This window comes from Elephantulus edwardii, unplaced genomic scaffold, assembly GCF_000299155.1.
Source record: "Elephantulus edwardii isolate Elephantulus edwardi_28Jun2011 unplaced genomic scaffold, EleEdw1.0 scaffold00166, whole genome shotgun sequence".
In the NCBI taxonomy this organism is placed as follows: Eukaryota; Metazoa; Chordata; class Mammalia; order Macroscelidea; family Macroscelididae; genus Elephantulus; species Elephantulus edwardii.
Genome location: NW_006399916.1, coordinates 5,297,353 through 5,315,361, shown reverse-complemented (window position 1 = coordinate 5,315,361; position 18,009 = coordinate 5,297,353). Strand labels below are relative to the sequence as shown.

General features: G+C 44.9%; 2 protein-coding genes and 1 pseudogene across 2 annotated transcripts in view; 2 read left to right on the top strand and 1 right to left on the bottom strand.

Moving 5' to 3' along the window:
* The window catches only part of TBCE (tubulin folding cofactor E), a 47,618-nt gene extending 46,089 nt beyond the window's left edge, over positions 1–1,529 (top strand). The window contains exons 15-16 of the mRNA XM_006895380.1: positions 1,187–1,278; positions 1,437–1,529. Coding sequence (XP_006895442.1) covers positions 1,187–1,278; positions 1,437–1,529 — 185 coding nt within the window. The remainder of the gene's footprint in view (positions 1–1,186; positions 1,279–1,436) is intronic.
* Positions 1,530–1,705: 176 nt separating this feature from the next.
* On the top strand, positions 1,706–2,830 carry LOC102862334 (annotated as a pseudogene).
* Positions 2,831–4,326: 1,496 nt separating this feature from the next.
* The window catches only part of B3GALNT2 (beta-1,3-N-acetylgalactosaminyltransferase 2), a 47,798-nt gene continuing 34,115 nt past the window's right edge, over positions 4,327–18,009 (bottom strand). The window contains exons 6-12 of the mRNA XM_006895391.1: positions 16,527–16,637; positions 14,153–14,231; positions 10,266–10,449; positions 7,357–7,482; positions 5,355–5,514; positions 4,961–5,017; positions 4,327–4,461 (exon numbers count right to left, since the gene is read on the bottom strand). Coding sequence (XP_006895453.1) covers positions 4,327–4,461; positions 4,961–5,017; positions 5,355–5,514; positions 7,357–7,482; positions 10,266–10,449; positions 14,153–14,231; positions 16,527–16,637 — 852 coding nt within the window. The remainder of the gene's footprint in view (positions 4,462–4,960; positions 5,018–5,354; positions 5,515–7,356; positions 7,483–10,265; positions 10,450–14,152; positions 14,232–16,526; positions 16,638–18,009) is intronic.

The following is an 18,009-nucleotide window of genomic DNA, read 5'->3' as shown; positions in this document are numbered from 1 at the left end:
AAATACTGTGTGCTTCTCTTTTTAAACTAATTTACAAGAAATGAGAGTATGGCTCCTCAGTGACTGAGATGTGTGCAGGGACCGGTATGGAGCAATGCAGGTTGAGAGTAGCTGGCACGAAAAGGTACCCCATCCTATAACGGATAGATATGTACCATGGGTTCACATAAGCGTAAAATAAAGCCTCATTTACTTAGTACTGCTTAGAAGGAGATGAAAAGATAATGATCATTTCCTTCTGAAGGTTCAGGTCATTATAAAAAATGCTGACATTACTTGGCTGTTATTTGAACTTGCCACTTCTATAGACGTGGTGCAGGTTGGTGACTTTCTTAAAAACTGACTTTTCTTACACACCAGTCACCAGTTTGAAAGCTAATTTACCATACGAACCACTTGATAATGAAAACCAGGCCACCAGAATCTTGTGGGGGGAAAAAAAATTACTGTGTTGTATAGAGAAATAGTACATTTTGTAATCAAAATGTTCTCTGTGAGAAATATAGTACATAAAAAGAGGCATGCAATTTTTAAATCCTAAAATAAAGATAACATTTATTATCACAAGTTGCTTAAAATACTTAACAGCTTATACAAAAATTTTTGGTAGAAAAATATGTTTGAATACATTGTGATATTTGTAGGAACACCAAACTATTGCTGTACTTTAGCCAAAGCTTCAGAGAACTATATATTCATAAGCAAAATATCCATTATGTACCACAACACGTCTTTGGAAAGAAGTCCGTAGTGTTTTCTGAACAAACGGAAGTATTTACTTGACGTTCTATTGGCATTCTGGCCGTCACCATGACGTGTGTTAGCTGAACGGGATCACGCACTTGACTAGAGAATTGCAGCATTGAAGAGACTTTGTGGGCCCTTGGCTTGTGCTCTCCAGTCCTCCCAGGGCTCGTTCAATTCTTCCTCAGTAAGTACTTCTGGCTTCTTCAGGTTAAGGAAGAGGACACTTAGCATAGGGGCGCTCAGGTCGAACACAGGCGTACCCCACACCTTTACTCAGTGGTGGGAGCTGGGTTTTGTGATCACCATCTGGGCGAATGAAGACATTCTCTAGCTAGAGCTCTGTTAGGCACAGCTGCTGCTCAGTGCTGTTCTTTTTAGTGAACTTGTTTACTGGTCAATGGTCCTTTGGGAGAATCATTGGACTGCTTTTCTTTGACAGTTTCCATGACAGTTCAGAAGGTCAAAGGGCTGCTGTCACGTCTCTTAAAAGTTCCTGTGTCAGATCTTCTCCTGTCCTATGAAAGTCCCAAGGTAAGCTGCCCTTCAGAGTTGAGTCTGCCTTGTTCTCCATAGTGTGACATGCTGCTGAATCGTCATGCTGTTCTAAATAAAGAAGGGCCTGCTGCTAGGGAGTCCCTGTTCCGCTGTCAGGTCTGTCATAGTCACCCCCGTCAACTTTTACTTTTTAGGTGCCGGGCAGAGAAATTGAACTAGAGAATGACCGACAGTCATTACAGTTTTATTCTGTGGAAAATGGAGACTGTCTTTTGGCGCGATGGTAACAGCTACCCACGCTTGAAGATGTGACCGGCTCTTGGAGCATGGCTTATTCACTGGGAGAGTTCTCCTCTTTCTAAGGTTGCCATCTCACTGAGTGTAGATAATAAAGACTTTGTACTACTACTGATTTTCTGATTTGATAGTAAATAGAAACTAGGTAGCCTAATATTATTAAACCATGGTTAATGTCTGTCAGAGACTAGTTTTATTAGAATTCTCTATTGAAACTATTTTAAAATGTCACTAAAATGAATTGTTTGTAATTTGGGGAAATGTCCCTTGGGCACATCCTCTTTATGAAATAGATCTTACCGGCATAGGCAAGGCCGGCTTTGTGGATGATGACACCCCCAGGCTGTCTTCCCCTCCATCGTGGGGCGCCCTCGGCACCAGGGCATGATGGTGGGCATGGGCCAGAAGGACTCCTACATGGGGGACGAAGCCCAGAGCAAGAGAGGCATCCTGACCCTCAAGTACCCCACTGAGCACAGCATTGTCACCAACAGGGATGACATGGAGATCTGGCACCACAACTCCTACAACAAATTGCATATGGCCCCTGTGCTGCTGATGGAGGCTCCCCTGAATCCCAAGGGTAATCGGGAGAAGATAACCCAGATTATGTTTGAGACCTTCAACACCCCTGCCATGTATGTCCAGGCCATGCTGTCCCCATACTCCTCTGGCCACACCACTGTCACTGTGATGGGGTCACTCAGACTATGTCCATCCATGGAGGATATGTCCTCCCCTATGCCATCCTGTGTCTGGACCTGGCTGGCCGGGACCTGACAGACTGCCCCTGAAGGTCCTCACCAAGGGAGGCTACAGCTTCACCACCACAGCTGAGTGGGAAATTGTACGTGACATCAGAGACACTGTCAGGTTTCCCTAGACTGTGAGCAGGAGATGGCCATGGTGGCCTCCTTGGAGAAGACATACACTGTGTGATGGGCAGGTCACCACGATCAGCAATGAGTATTTCTGCTGCCCTAAGGCACTTTTCCAGCCCTTCTTCCTGGGCATCATGAAGTATGATGTTGACATCTGCAAGGACCTCTACCCCAACACAGAGTTATCTAGCAGGACCACCATGTAACCAGGCATTGCTGACGGGGTGCAGGAGATCACAGCATTGGCCCCCAGCACAATGAAGATCAAGATCATCGCTGCCCCTGAGCGCAAATACTCTGTGGATGAGCAGCTCTCTGTCGCCTTCCAGCAGATGTGGATCAGCAAGCAGGAGTACAGTAGTCTGACTCATTCATCACTCACCGCGAATGCTTCTAGGTGGACTGTTTAGTTGTGTTACACCCTTTCTTGATAAACACCCCCTAACTTGAGCAGAAAAAGGACCGGGGGTGGGGGGGGAGAAGCAAAATGAGATTGGCATGGCTTTAATTATTACCTTTTTTTGGTTTTTCATGGGGGGGGGTGCTTGACTCAGGATATAAAAACTGGAACAGGGAGGGTGAAGCAGTTAGTGTGGCACAATTGTACCTCCTAGTTCTCCTGTGTGGCCCAGGCCTGTTCTTTTTTAAATAGTCATTCAAAATAATCATGATATGATGGGATAGGAAGCTCCTGTCTTTCAATAGCCTCTCCTTTCCCCCTAAGGAGAAGGGTCCCATTCCCCCACCTGGGCTCCACACATGGACAGGAGGTGATAGGTAATGTTGCTTTTGTGTAAATTATGTCATCCACATTTCCTTTTTTAAATCTTCAGCCTCAATACTTGTTCTTTTAGTTTAGTTTTTGTTTTCGGTAGTCAGCCATTGGAGGCCCTGCTTCTTTGGGGCCCCTGCCTGGCCCTCCTCCCAGCTGTAGACATATAAAGGCTTTTGGTCTCCCTGGGGTGGCTGAGATGCAGAGATAGCCAGGGCTTTTCCCTGTACATTGCCTTGAGATCAACTGAATAAAAACCCACCCTGAATCTTTATCTGTAAAGTGGGAATATCTTCTATAGATAGCATCTTCAATTGATACTTACATAAACCCAGTAAACAGCAATGATGGGAGGGAAGCAAAGTCCATTCTTTCAAGCTGCCGTCTTAACTACTGAGAAATACCTTTCCTTACAGCAGTAAGCTCCTTGAAGAGAGCTTTAGTGCTAGGAGCTACACTGCCAACCCTAGGAAAGGTGGTTGAAATCCAGAGGCTGCTCTCCAGGAGATGTGCAGCCTCTGAAAGCCCACTGGAGGCTCAGCTGTGACTCCATTCCAGCTCAAAAGCAAGGAGTTGGTTTTTGTAGAGACTATTGGGGGGCGGGGGGAAGGAAATAGCATTTTTTATAAGCATACTAAACTGAGGATTTACGTCAGACAGAGAACATCTGGTATGAGCCCACTTAAAAATGAACCTTCTTAAAATCAAGGTCCAATGTGAGAATGCTGGTTTCTTCTCAGGTTGCCCACTTCATTCAGAAAGCCACAAGACCCGACACTTGAGACAGCCGCAAATGTTGGTCTAAGTGACCACTACACACGTAGAGTTTCTGTGAATTGGCATTTTTTTTGGTCCCTTAATTACTGTTAGTTATATTGTGCAGGTCTGTTCTGCATTCAAGGCTGAAATCTGACACTACTTAAGATTTCTGAAACAAGCCAAGTTTTAACCATAACTGAAAGGGAACAAAGCATTTGGACTTAGAAATAAGAGTTTTTCTTATTTGATAGTGATAGCATCAGTTGATATTTGAAAAGGACATTTTGTGCATACATTAAGTTCCATGACAATGGCGACTGCTCACGCCCAGCAGCACATGCCTCGCTGTCGTCAGCCCTGCCATTGAGGCCACCTTCAGGCGGCTGTGCACTTGCAGGGGTCCCCACACAGCTCCCTCAGCCTCCACAGCTCGGCCAGCTCCCGCGGGGAGCGCTGCGGGGAGGACAGCATCCCCATGGTGCAGGCCTTCTCACACAGCCAGAGGCTGTCCTGTCCAGAGACACAAGCCGACTTCAGAGGTGGAAGACCACAGAAAGCCAGACACAAACACACAGGTCATACGGCTGTCAATTGGAGTGTGGTCACAGGTGGGAAGGGTGTGTGGGTTCAGGAGAAAAAACAGTCCAACACAGCTCAAGTCCCAGGACACGAATGGGCCTTCCTGACATCCCACATCCCTTCTGTTCCTATTCTAGAGTTCCCAACAGTACTGAGTCTGATGAAGGGCATACAGGATTCTGGGTGCGCTGTAACCATTGAACCCTCACAGTGACTGTGAGGTCGGAGGTCCCTCCCTCTTACAAGTGAGCAGCAGTCCAGGAGATGACATCATCTGCTCCTAGTGAGTGGGGCAGCTGGGTCCCCCCACCTGCAGAGTCGGTTCTGACTCGAGACAATCTGCATTGTCCCCATGGCCAGGAGTGAAGGAGAGGTCTGCCACATGCGCCCCTAACCTGACTCTATGGCCCCCCCTCCTGTGGGTGCTCACCTGGTGTCTTCGGGGTCCAATAGCTGCCATCCAGATGCCCATGCTCACATCTTCACCCTGCATGTGCCCCAGGGTTAAAGGCCATAGTTTATAAATGCTATGCCATCTGTAAAGACAATGCCATACCTGCTCCCACAAGAAATAATCTTTTTGTAATTATTCTAATGCCAAACAAGAATTAAGGCTTGGACACAGCAGAGCTAGTGGTGGTTATTATGGCAGTCCCATAGCCCACACTCCTGGGAGTTAACTTGTAAACACAAGCTGGAAACTTTAGGCTCTAAAAAGAGGAACAGCATTACAATTTAGCACTAGGATGTGAGGGGTGTCAGGAGTATCCCTCAGCTGTGAAATACCACCACCAGCTTGTTAATAGCCTCAGAAACCCTGTTACCTGGTAGGTCTTGAGCCTCTGCGCATTGCTGGCCATCCAGTGGACGATGTCTCTGGAGATGACATAGCCGGACCCACACGCGAAGGCTGGGTAGGCAGGGCTGGGGTACTCCAGCTCCTGCCACTTTCCAGTTCTGTCCACTGCCCAGTTCAGCCGGAAGCTGAGAGGAAACATCAGCTTTGTTAGCCTGATACACATGCTGCCACCTGACTTCTTTAGCATCACAAAAGGCTAAGCTCCCTGCTTGTGGAAGTAAGACAAGGACCAAGACATTGTGTGGATCACAACAAACTGTTGCTGACTCAGAAGAATGGGAATCCCAGAACACTTGATTGTGCTTATGCAAAACCTATACTTGGACCAGGAGGCAGTGGTCAGAGCAGAGCAAGGAAACACTGCATGGTGCAAAATTGGGAAGGGTATAGGCTAGGGATGTGTCCTATTTCCATACCTTTTCAATCAATATGCAGAACATTATCCAGGAGGCTGGGCTCTATGAGGAAAAATGTGGCATCAGGATTGGTGGAAGATTCATCAACAATCTGCGTTATGCAGATGACACAACCCTGCTTGCTGAAACTGAGGAGAACCTAAAGCACTTGCTACAGAAGGTTAAGGGCTGCAGCCTTCAATATGGATTGAAGCTCAACATCAGGAAAACATTCTCACCACTGGGCTGACTGGCAGCCCCATGATGGATGGTGAAGAGATTGAGATTAACAGCTTCAGTGTGCTTGGCTCCAAAATCAGTACTATTGGTACCAGCAGCCACGAATGAAGACAAATTGCACTGGGAAAGTCTGCTGTTAGAGACCTCTCCAAAGTACTGGAGACTAAGTACACCTGATCCAGGCCACAGTCTTTGGAATTACTTGCTATGTGTCAGAGAGGTGGACAGTGACTAGGGATAATAGGAGAATTAATGCCTTTGAGATGTGGTACTGGAGAAGAATACTGAATACACCATGTCCTGGAGAGGGTTGAGATCAAGCTGCTCCTTGGAGGTAAGGATTCAGAAGCTTCATCTGACATACTTTGGACATGTTGCAAAAAGGGACCAATCCTTGGAGAAGGGACGTTTTGCTTGGAAAAGTGGAGAGACAGCACAGGAGAGGAGGAACCTCAAGATGTACTGATTCCGTCACTGGGATAGTGGGTGTAGGTGTGGCAGAGACAGTAATATTGGCACAGAGCAGAATAGAGCAGGGTTTAGGGCTGTTGGTGGACATAGGGTCGTTGTGAGTCACAGGTGACTCGAAGGCACAGAACAACAGTAACTAGGAAAGGAATTGGTATGTATGCAGTGAAACATATCTAACACTGACACAATGAATTTTCCTATAAACCCATTTGTGGAACTTCTAAACAAAGTATCCGCTCATTGTATTTACACACACATACATACACATACACACTGTTATGTGTGTGTGTATGTATGTCTATAATATATAGTAGTGTATTTGCATATAAATACATATATATGTAAAACTCCATGCCCACCCCTTATAAAAACACTGATATGTAGTGTATTCCTTTGAGAAGCAGCATCAAAAATAACTTTAGAGATGTGCCCCAACCGATTCTAAAATAAGATGTATCGGCAACTCAGTGCTGTCAAGACTGAAATGACTCATGGCGGACCCTCCAGCAGGCTTTCAGCAGCTGTAATCACATGAGAGGCGACTGAGAATTTGGAGGATTTGAACTGCTTGACTTTGGGTTGGCAGTGCAGCTCCTTACACTTACACATCAGGCCACCAGAGCTCTCTGTCACAGGGTGAGCAAAACATTACATTAGCCTGAGATTTTCATTATATTTTTCTCTCATCATAAAGTAATAAAATATGATAAGCCAAGAGACCAACAGGGACATTTCACACCATTACCGCATTATTCTTGTGCAAAATCACTTGCATACTGAATTCCATATAAATGATCTATTTTCCATATTCTAAATAAAAAGATCTATTTGAAAATGAAGAGCTGAAAAGATGTGACTTACTTTCCCCACCAAAAATTTGGCCCATCGAGCTTCTTGTGGGTGATTCTGTTGAACACAGATTCGAGGTCTATATAACAGTCGTCATCTGTCTTTAGCAGCAGGTCAAAGCTGGTGGTTTCCACAGTCCTGCTGGGCAAGACGATGCACATCAACCTCACGCACGAGGGAAAAGCGGCAACATGGCATGCCAGCACCAGCGTCGGCACTGCGTCAGCACCCACTCGTGCGGTGCGGACCATGTGTTTCTAACAACTCTGCTGCCGTCAGGCACCATGGTCACTTGGTAAATGCTAACAGTATGAACACACAGTACCAGACGGCCCTGGAGAGGTGGGAAGGAAAGCGTACAGTGAGAGAGGATTGGCCGAGGTGAGGCCAAGGCACTGGTCACGCGGGGCTACCTGATGGATGGAGCAGTGATAGTAAAGGGTCGCACTCTGCACCACCATTTTCAGTGATGTTCACACAGCAGCTGAGCTCCCACTTTGCTCCTCTATGCATATTTAGGGACAGTGGTTCTGCTCTTCGGCACACATGTTCCCATCACTTTCCTCTGGTGCTCTGTATTCACTCCCTCCCACACCATCTCACAGCTGGAATCATCTCATAGCTGACCCCTCCGTAGGTTCTCAGAGGCTATAAATCACAGGCCACAAGACCATCTATATTTCTCCCAAGGAGCAACTGGTGGATTCGAACCACCTGCCTTGGGGTTGGCAGCAATTCCCCACCAACTGGGCCACTAGAGCCTCTCGCTACAGTTGTTCTTAATTCCAGGCCTAGAACAAGGTGAAGGTGACCCTTGGCCTCTCTCACAGATGTGCCCCAGTACAAAATGGCCCTGTGCAGAGGTGTTCATAACTCTTGCTATTTGTGGCTAAACAATGGAGTTCTAACACTGAAGCCTATTTTACCTGGGAAACAATTTCGAGCAGTTAAGCTATTATAAATGACATTCTGGAAGTGATTTCATTTAGCTAGAATTTAGAAAACCTTAAGGGCAACCAAAGGCAGAATGGACACATTCTCATTGACCATCCCTGTACATCTTTAAAAACAAAAAAAATCCCTTGTCTGTTCCAGGAACCAGTGAGAGGACAGAAATGTGGAGAAGGTTTCATTAAGTCAAAGTATGGTCAATTCAACAATGTTGGGTCCAAACCAAACAACCTGGTACTGTCTAAAGTTATGCTAACTAACAATAGAAGGATTAGATAGCACTTGCAGGCTATTCAGACATAAAAAGAGGAGCTGTGGTAGTTAAAGATTAAATAAGCAGCTGTTAATACAAAGGTGATCTGCTAGTCAGCTGTTCCACAGGGAGCTCTCGTGGACTAGTGGTAAGGAGCTGCACTGTCAACCTAAAGGCAGCCGGTTCAAATCTCCTCCCCTGGGATTTAAGCCTCTGAAATCCTACTGGAGGGTCAGCTATGCGTTGGTTCCAAATTGACGGCAATGAGTTAAAGACCTTGCCATTTTAATGATTAACAACAGCCTAGAAAATTCTACAAGACAGTTGTGCTGTCACATAGGGGTGCTCTGACTGCAAGCAAATTAATGGGATACAACAATAACGATAATCAGAAAGATGTCTGTGTTAGTGGACATCCAGGTAATGAGAACCCACGATGAAACTGGGCAGGGTGGCATGCGCTAAGGGGAGGGGGCCAGCAGTGCAGGCTGGCCACAAGCTTTTTACCCTGTAACCTAGGACAGCAGAGACAGGAGGCTGGAGGTTCAGACACGTGAGGAGCAGGAAAGGGAGCATCAGTGGGCCTATCGAGGGCTCTCCAGGGCGCCGGGTCCCCACACAGAGACCTCACCACCATCTGCGTCTCCACAGTGTCTGCTCCTACACTGCTGCTCTCCACACCCTGCCCTGTGTCTCCCCTGGAACCCTGAAAAGAAAGGTCCTTTTAACCTCAACTCTCCAAAGCTGGTATTCTAGGCACACCCAAAAATCTGCCAATCTTCACTGCTATCCACCCTTGAGATTTCTTCAAAGCGATAGTAACTTATTCCAACTACAAACCATCAGCTTCTTTCTGCTAATTAGAATGACTGATCTTGGGGACCAAGCACTGCTTCCCTAATAAGTAACTCAATGCTGGAGTGGGAACCAACTCGGAGCCAACCCTCCACCAGGCTTTCAGAGGCTGAAAATCACACAGAGGAGCAGCTGGTGGGTTCAAACTGCCTGTCTTTGCATTGGAAGCATAACTCCTTCCCCACTAGGCCACCACATCTAGAAAGTACTTGATAAAGGCAGGAATTAAAAAAAAATAATCCAAAAAACACTGACGGATATGGGCAGCTGTATCTGTGCTGGACTCTCAGGATGACTGAATTCCTGTGTGCCATCTTCTCGCAGTCCCTGTGTGGTACAGTTAAGTGCTCACCACCAGCCTGAAGGCTGGCACCATGAGCTCGGTCAGCATGTGCACGGCCTGGGGACCAGCTTGGGACGCCCTGTGGGGACGGTCTGCATGCATGGGGCCACCGTGCGTGGGGCCACCATGAGAGGGGGCAGGGGCCACAGTGAGAAGAGCCACTGTGCGTGGGAGCCAACTCCAGGGCTAATCCAGCAAACAGAGCCCAACAGCAGGAACAGAGGTTGGACAATGCCGATGGAGAGGATTCAGTAAGAAGCTGGGCACCGGAATTAAAGTTTCAGAAAGGGTGTGTCAGAATACAGCTGAAAATGGACCAGCTCCACATGCAAAGATTTTCATCTAATGCTGACTCAAGGGAACCATGGCAAGTAGGAATGACCAACTGAATCACTTTTGCTTTGTTTCTGAAAGATTACAGGTTTGCTAATGTGAACAGAAAGGGAATTGAGAGGTCTCTGTTCCAGCATTCTGAAGCTGTATTGTTTCGAAGCCATCACTCACTCTTTCCCAACCTACCATTTGTAGAAGTTGAGTAACTTTGCAGGGACGTTCCGGTATGTGTCGACGACATCCACGAAAACAACGTCGTCATGGCGCCGGCTCTCTTCCTTCAGTAAGGCATCTTCCTGGTGAAGAGCGCTCATGTGCTCGCTAAGTCTTTGAGGACGAGAATGAAGATTTTTCAGGAGAGCATCACCCTCTACAAGGGAAAATCAAGAAGCTCAAAATACTGTTGCAGACTTAAGGCCAGAGCATCAAGGGTGACGTATTCACTAAGCCCTTTCCCAGGTAACCTGACATGAGGACAGCCTGTTAGGGACTTGGAGTGGGAGGGAGACCTCTGATGCATTAGGAGTGGGGGACACATGGACACATTTGAGGAGCAGCCTGCAAAGTCCACCTAGGCTGAAGCTGTGCTGCTTATATGGCTCAGCACACATAGACAGAGAAACTGCTTCAAGTTCCTAACTGTCACTGCAGCACTGTCTGATGGTGGGGCCCAGGCATCTGTATCACTTCAGCTTACTGATACAGGAGGACCATGACTGCCTTGTGAGAAAGAAATCCAGGCCTGAATTACCTGTGGGTCTTTCTTAAGTCTCACAGTTTACTGTAACATCTTTTCAGGTTGATGCAAAGATAAAGACAGACAATTTAATGCCTGAAGTAAAGATGAAGCAAGTGTAAAATGACATTAACATTTCTCTTAAGAACTGAACTGAAATACAAGCCCTATACATTAGTAAATTACCCATTTTATTCTGTACTACAGATATCGAAAAATCTGACTGTAAATAAATCTGTGTGTGCATGTTCTCCACCTGATGACCTGTCTAGGTGCTTTTTCAAAGAATCTTATGACCTGCAGCCTCTCAAACTTTGACAGATGAGTCCACTTAGGCAGTCTGCTAGAATACATAAATCTAAGCTCCAACCCTAAATACTCCCATGAGATCAGGAAAGGACAAGGACATCTGGTCTTGTCACGTGTATATAGAGTTCAGCCAGAGCAATGAGACAAAAGATGGTCTAACCTATTATTCATGGTCAAAAGTCCCTCAAGACATTGCTGCTGAGCAGAAACCAGCTCCCGACTGCCCTCCAGCGGGCTCCCCAGGCTGTAAGCTGCATGGAAGGAGACTGTCCATCTTTCTCCTGCACATTCTGCTGGTTCACAGCGGCAGAGAAGCCCAGCCTTGAGGTAAGCAGCGCAGCTTCCCATGGACTGTGCCACTGGGGCCCCCCACTCACAGCATAAAATGCTAATGTACCCACAAACCCAGGTAACCATGTTTAGCAGCACTGCAAGCCTACAGAATCCATGCGGTCACCTCTTGATATTTGTGGAGTTTTAGTTCCAGGATCTCCTTCAAATACCAAAATTCGGGGACACTCAAATCCCTTCTAGAAAGTGACCTAGTGTCTGCATATGAACTATGCACATCCTTCGCCTCTTCACATTAAATCAGTGCAAACTCATTGCACTGTAAATACCATTTAATATCTTAGCCTCTGAGAGAATGTTTGGAACACTGAATTTTTAAAAAGCATTTTTTATCTAGTTGGTTGATCCCATGGATGTGGAACCCATACACAGGAAAGAATGACTGAATACAAAGTTCAAATATATCTAAATGTTATTTGACATACCAAGCATATCTAAATAATGTGAATGACTGCAGACTGCATACAAAACACAAGTATATCTAAATATTCTTAAAGTATGTCTGAATAATATTTATAAATATTAAAAATATAAAAAATGACATTAAGAAAACAATGCCATTTATAAGAGCATAAAAAGAACTGAGAAAAGCAGTGCAGGACTATCTAACATGAAGTACACACCACCACTGTGAGAAGTGGTTGGGACCTCACTCCTGTGCTCACCAGCAGACGCCTCACTACTGACTTGACGCTGAGCTGTAGGTGAACGGATCATCGTCCCAACTGCCCAGCTAGCTTTCTGTGCACAAACCGGCAAGCTGACTCTAAAAGGCACATGGTGATCTAAGGGGCTCAGAAGAGCCACTCTTGAGGAAGCACACAGTTGTAAATTCAGGCTCCTGATTTCAAAATGTACTGCTACCAATCAGGACAGTGTGGTATGGGCATAAGGTCAGATGTGGAGAATGGAGTCCAGAGGTCAGAAGCAGAGCATATTTTTACAGTCACTGACTGTCCACAAGGATGGCAAGAACACCTGAGGTGGGGGGACAAAGTCTTGTCAACAAATGGTGCCGAGCAAGCTGGGTCCCACACAGCTCACCAACAAATCAAAACCCTGTGCCGTCCTCATAACCTCCACCGCGCGGAAGCTCCTGGCTGCAGCCACTCTGTCAGGCCATCTCTGTGAGTGTTGATGTCCCCAAACCCTATGTCTCTCTGACCCCAATGTCCTTGTCCTTGCTGCTGGTGACAGGCTCACAGCCTGGGGATGAAGTCTCACCATTCTTGTGCCTGTCTTGGCTGCACTTGGTATGTTTAGTCTTTCAGCAGTCAGTCTACAAGCACATTCAATCCTCTTCAACACACAATTCAAATATCCACAGTATGTAAAGAACTCTTATAATGAACAAAAAAAGAAGACAGAAAAGAATCCAAACAAAACTGGACAAAGGATTGGAATGGTCATTTCTCCAAGGAAGATAAGCAAACCCACAATGAGACAGTACTTCTAGGAGGGCTAGAAGGAGGACAGAAAGATGGACAATAAGTAGCGTTAATGAGGACAGAGACATTGGAACCCTTATAAACTGCTGGTGGGAAAGAAATAGGCTTTGGCCAACAGCCAGCCCCTCAAATGATTAGAGTGTTGCCTAGTCACAGGTATTTGTGTAAGATGAAAGCATGTATGTATCCTCACTAATGCAGTATTGGGAGCCTTGGTGGCCTAGAGGTGAGAAAATGCACTGTATTCCCAAAGTCCACATGGTTCAAAACCATCAGCTTCTCCATCGAAGGAGGATGGGCAATCTCCTCCCCCATGATTAAGTACCTCTGAAAACCCGCTGGACGGTCTGCTATGGGTCAGTTCTGACTTTATAGAGCTCAACAGACTACTATCCAGTGATTAAAAATACAGGAAACAGTTTTTTATGTCAAAACATGAACAAATCCTAGGGGAGCTCTGGTGGCCTAGTGGCAAGAAGCTGCACTGCAATCCCAGAGGTACATGGTTCGAATCCACCAGATGCTCTGCCAGGAAAGGAGGGACAATCTCCTCCAGTACCAGTCAGATCTGATTTGATGGTACACAGACAGACAGACAGACACACACACACACACACACACACACACACACACACACACACACATAATAAAATAACAAAAAAAAAATGAACAAATCCTGAGAACATACAAACGGGAAACAGTCGGCCATGGAAACTTCCACCCATAGTATGACGCCACCTCGATGGGAAATCCACAAGGAAGGTGGCTTAGTGGTGCCTGTGAGGGGAGGATGGAGTTAGGACAGTGACTACGCGTCAGAGGCTTCGGGGTGCAGTCAGAGAGGGTAATGGGTTCAGAACTCTGTGTTCAAGGAACTGACAAGAGAAGACAATGAACCATACATTTTAAAAGGTTGACTTGTATGCTATGTCAATTATGTTCCAGTAAAGGTATTATATTTTCTTAAAGACATCTTTTCTATGAAGATGCATCTTTTGTATAAGCATAAAGTTAAACAAAGCAACCTAACCCCTTCGTGGTCCGCTAACCCCACTGCAGCTGTTCCCCAGGTTTCAGAGACACCATGTCCTTGGTAGAGAAGCCTGCCCATATATCTTCTGCAAAGCCGCTGGAGGATTCGAACCTCTGACCTCTAACCTAGCAGCCCAAGATAATACGCACCACCAGGAAATTCAGTAGGCCTTACGACATCCAGCTGATAGACTTACCCTGAATAGTATAAATAAAACTTCCTGCAACTCCTTCGGCACCTTCCATGAACTCATGAGGCAGAACACCTTCCCCAGCCTGAAAGCATGAGAACAGAAATGCTCAGTATGTTTCTTCAGTAAAAATACATTTATTATATCTTAAAAATTATAAAGTAAAACTTATGCTACAGTTCCAGAGCAGGGGCCTGCAAGGTGTTGACTGTCCCGAGGGGTCACAATAGGCAGGCCGCAGGGCACTCCCACAGTGTGATATCTAAAGACACCATCAAACACGAGGCCCACTCAATTAGTGCCAAGAGTGGCCAGAACGTCAATTCACACAGTTCTCTGTTCTGTTCCTGATCCCACATTGGTCCCAAACCAATTTCACTTCATAGCTCAATCCCACCACTTAAAAAAAAAAAATCATTACTATTATGTTTAACTCCTTGGAGACTGAAATTTCTCATGAATTCTAACATATCTAGATGTATTGCATAGTTCAGTCAGTTACCATGAACAAAATGTCCCTCTAAGGCAAAAGTGGGTCTCACACATTTGGGACAGAACTCTACTGATTATGCATGTTTTTCTAGTGACAAGAATATGGAGCCAGCGTCTACAGAGGCCTTTCTATCTTTAAGGTGAGAGAGTCTGCTAAAGATTTCCCTGCCTTCACCTCCCAAGCAATTCAGAGTCCTTCCTCAAGATGAGGTGTTTCCTCTGTGTGTGGGCATGCTGCATCTGGCAGTGCTGTTCTGTACCATAACGGGCTAGGTCTGACCTTCGGAGGTTTTCCTTCTTCCCCCACACGCTCATGCCATCAAAGGGCAATGGTGGCTAGTCCTCTGCAGCAGGGCTGCCCTGGGGGCACTGCTGCTCTTCAGCCAGAAGAGACAGTGTTCTTAAGTAATCATCCATTAGCTTAACACATGGCCTGTGGCTGAGCGCTGAGGAAATTACTAGAGGTGAATGCCATGGACAGCTTCAAATCATGTGATCAATAAACAGCTCTACATTATTTTTCATTGTATATCCTCATTTTTACTTGTTTAGAATTTGACAATATTGCTTCTCTCTCAAAGGCTACAGCTGGCTGTCCATGCTGTAAAAAATATTTCAACTGTCATTACTCGCTGGCAAGAGTGAAAACTCAGTGAAAAATAGGGGAAAATTTTATATATCTTTATTTTTTTATAATGAATTTGCGATGAAAATCTCCATGTGTAGGGAGAATTTCTTACTAGCTGAATGGTTATGCTACTTTTAGCCCTTTAGCCCTCTGCAAATATACACACCCCCAAGCAGATCATTTGAGAATTTGTACGTAAGCCTAATTATCAGCTCAGAAGTAAACTTCCTTCTATGTAACTAACTCAGATACTTCAGTATTAACTCAAATACTCCGGAACTAACTCAGATACTTCAGTACTAATTTAAACGTTTCAGAACTATGGCAAATTTTGGGTATTTTACAATTTTATAAAAAAAGAAATGTAATACACAGATACGTAACAAAGGGAAGAGGAACATTAAAAAAACAAAACCCTTAAAATTTTTTTCTAACTTAAATAAAGAACTTTCTACAATGAAGGATGAAATCCTAGAACTTTCACTTGGGTGGCCTACAAGGTTAGGTTTATAATGATACAGGCTCTGGGTATCTGTCTTTTAAGTAGCTTTCTTCCTCACTAGAACTGAGAACCCCACTGTTAAGGGCTGCCCCTCATTGTGTCTGGTTTACAAGAGGTGTGTAGTAATGTTTTCTAAATGAGTTGAGTCAGAACCAACTCCTGGCTGACCCTCCAGGGGGTTTCAGAGGCTGTAAATCACACAGGAGGGGACTGTCCATCTTTCTAATCACCATGGAGCAACCAGAGACTTCCTGAGTGATTACTACCCTATTGAATGAGATTACTTTAAAACCTAATACCATTATTGATAGATGGTGTTTTAACTCATTTCACTCTCAAGGTAAGACAGTGAATAAACTTCCATTCTTTAAGTATGATAACAAAAATGACTGAGAAGTGAAACTGTCAGACTAAGGCAAAATTGTATATTCAGTAATACTGTAGTTAGAAAATCCTATGTGACATCTGAGACTTTAGAGTCTGCTACTGTGTATTTTTACATTGTACCAGAACATGGAAGGTTCAAATATGTCATTTGTCTGTGTGGATATAAACTCAGAACTCAATCTCACTGCAACTGAGCCTAGACTGACTCACAACTGACCTTCCAGCAGCACGACTCCGTACCACGGAGCCACCAGAGTTCCTTGCAAAAGTGAGCTTGGATACACTTTTAGATATTACATATACATACAGGACGCTAAATAAAGCCAGAATCTCCTGACAACCCTTAAGGAACAAAAAGCAAGGGTACTCACAGCCATGACCCTGAGCACGCCCCCTCCATCGTTGATGGCCACGGCGTGAAGGCTGCGCGCCAGGAGGCCTCCCTGGTCCTGGCTTTCCCACACCACGGTGCCCTCGAAGCTCTTGGGGGAAAGAAAAACAGTCAGCTGACTTCTTTACTGCCATCTATAGTCAGATTTTAGACAGAATTTCTTTACGCATAGTTCACATTTTTATCCCCTAACTTTGAGACAACCAGGGTTTAACATTTTGTGGCTTTCTTTGAACCATTTAAACAAAGAATCATCCCGAGAATAAACAGACATTTGGTAGTGGTAAATATCAGCTGGCTTAACCGCCCATTTCCCCTCTCTCCCCCGCCCCCATACTGTTTTTTAGGTAAAAGAATTTCCAGAGGTGAAATTGTTGGGATAAGAGAATTTTTTTCTTTAAATAGAATACTTTATTAGTTTCTGTAATCAAAGCCATGTAAATAAAACTTTACATATTGATTGCCAAATAAAATCTGGAGTGCCCCCCACACACAAAAAAACCAAACAAAAAACCTTACATATTAATACATTGCATTATCCCTGTGTTAATGGGGGGGGGGGTTAAGCTTAACATTTCTAGACCAATATGGCTATTAATTTCTGTACAATGCCAACTCAACACAAAAAAACTGTGATACTTTTTTCCAAAGTTGACAGCATAAAGTTTAAAAAAATTCTTATTTTATATATACAGATATAGATATATAAAGACAAATCACAATGTGTTACACCATCAATAGTAGCAACACATTTTCCAGATTCTGCAAAAACCTCCAGAAAGAGATTATTTTTGTGTGTAGATTCTGATACATACTGTCAAGCTACTTTTAAAAAGCCACCTATACTAATCTAGTGTCATTTTATGCGTGTGCCAATTACTGGGCAAAACAAGTGTAAGCTTATCGAGTACAGTAAGTTCCTGCATTATAAACAAAGGACTCAGGTACAACTCCATCTGATCAACAAATGTCACGTAGAGATGCATCTGGGGAGCAAAGAGGGGGAAACAAGCGCCCATCAGAGGGCAAATGGCTAAGGAAACCCCAGTCCATTCACACTATGGAGCATCACTAAAGGATGATTCAGAATTTGTGAAATACCACACCATGCGGATGAATGTAGAATAAACTATGCTGACTGGTGTATATCAGTCACTCAAGGCCAAGTACAGAGTTAAGAACACTATTCTAAAAAAGCCAAGGAAAAATTCGCAGAGACAGAAGCAATCTTGGCAGTTTAATAGGGATAAGATGGGGAGGGCGAGGGGAGTGAAAAACTAGCTAAACTGAGTGAATGGAAAGGCAACACATGATGAGGGGTTGATTAAACACTAATACATTAACAACATCAGTCAGCTGTAAGTGGTTATAAAAAAAGGCTGTGTGAACGGTGGGAGTGGACTTGAATCGGGACACACCCCTGCATCTCTGACCCGCGACCCCCATCTTCAGGTACTGCACTG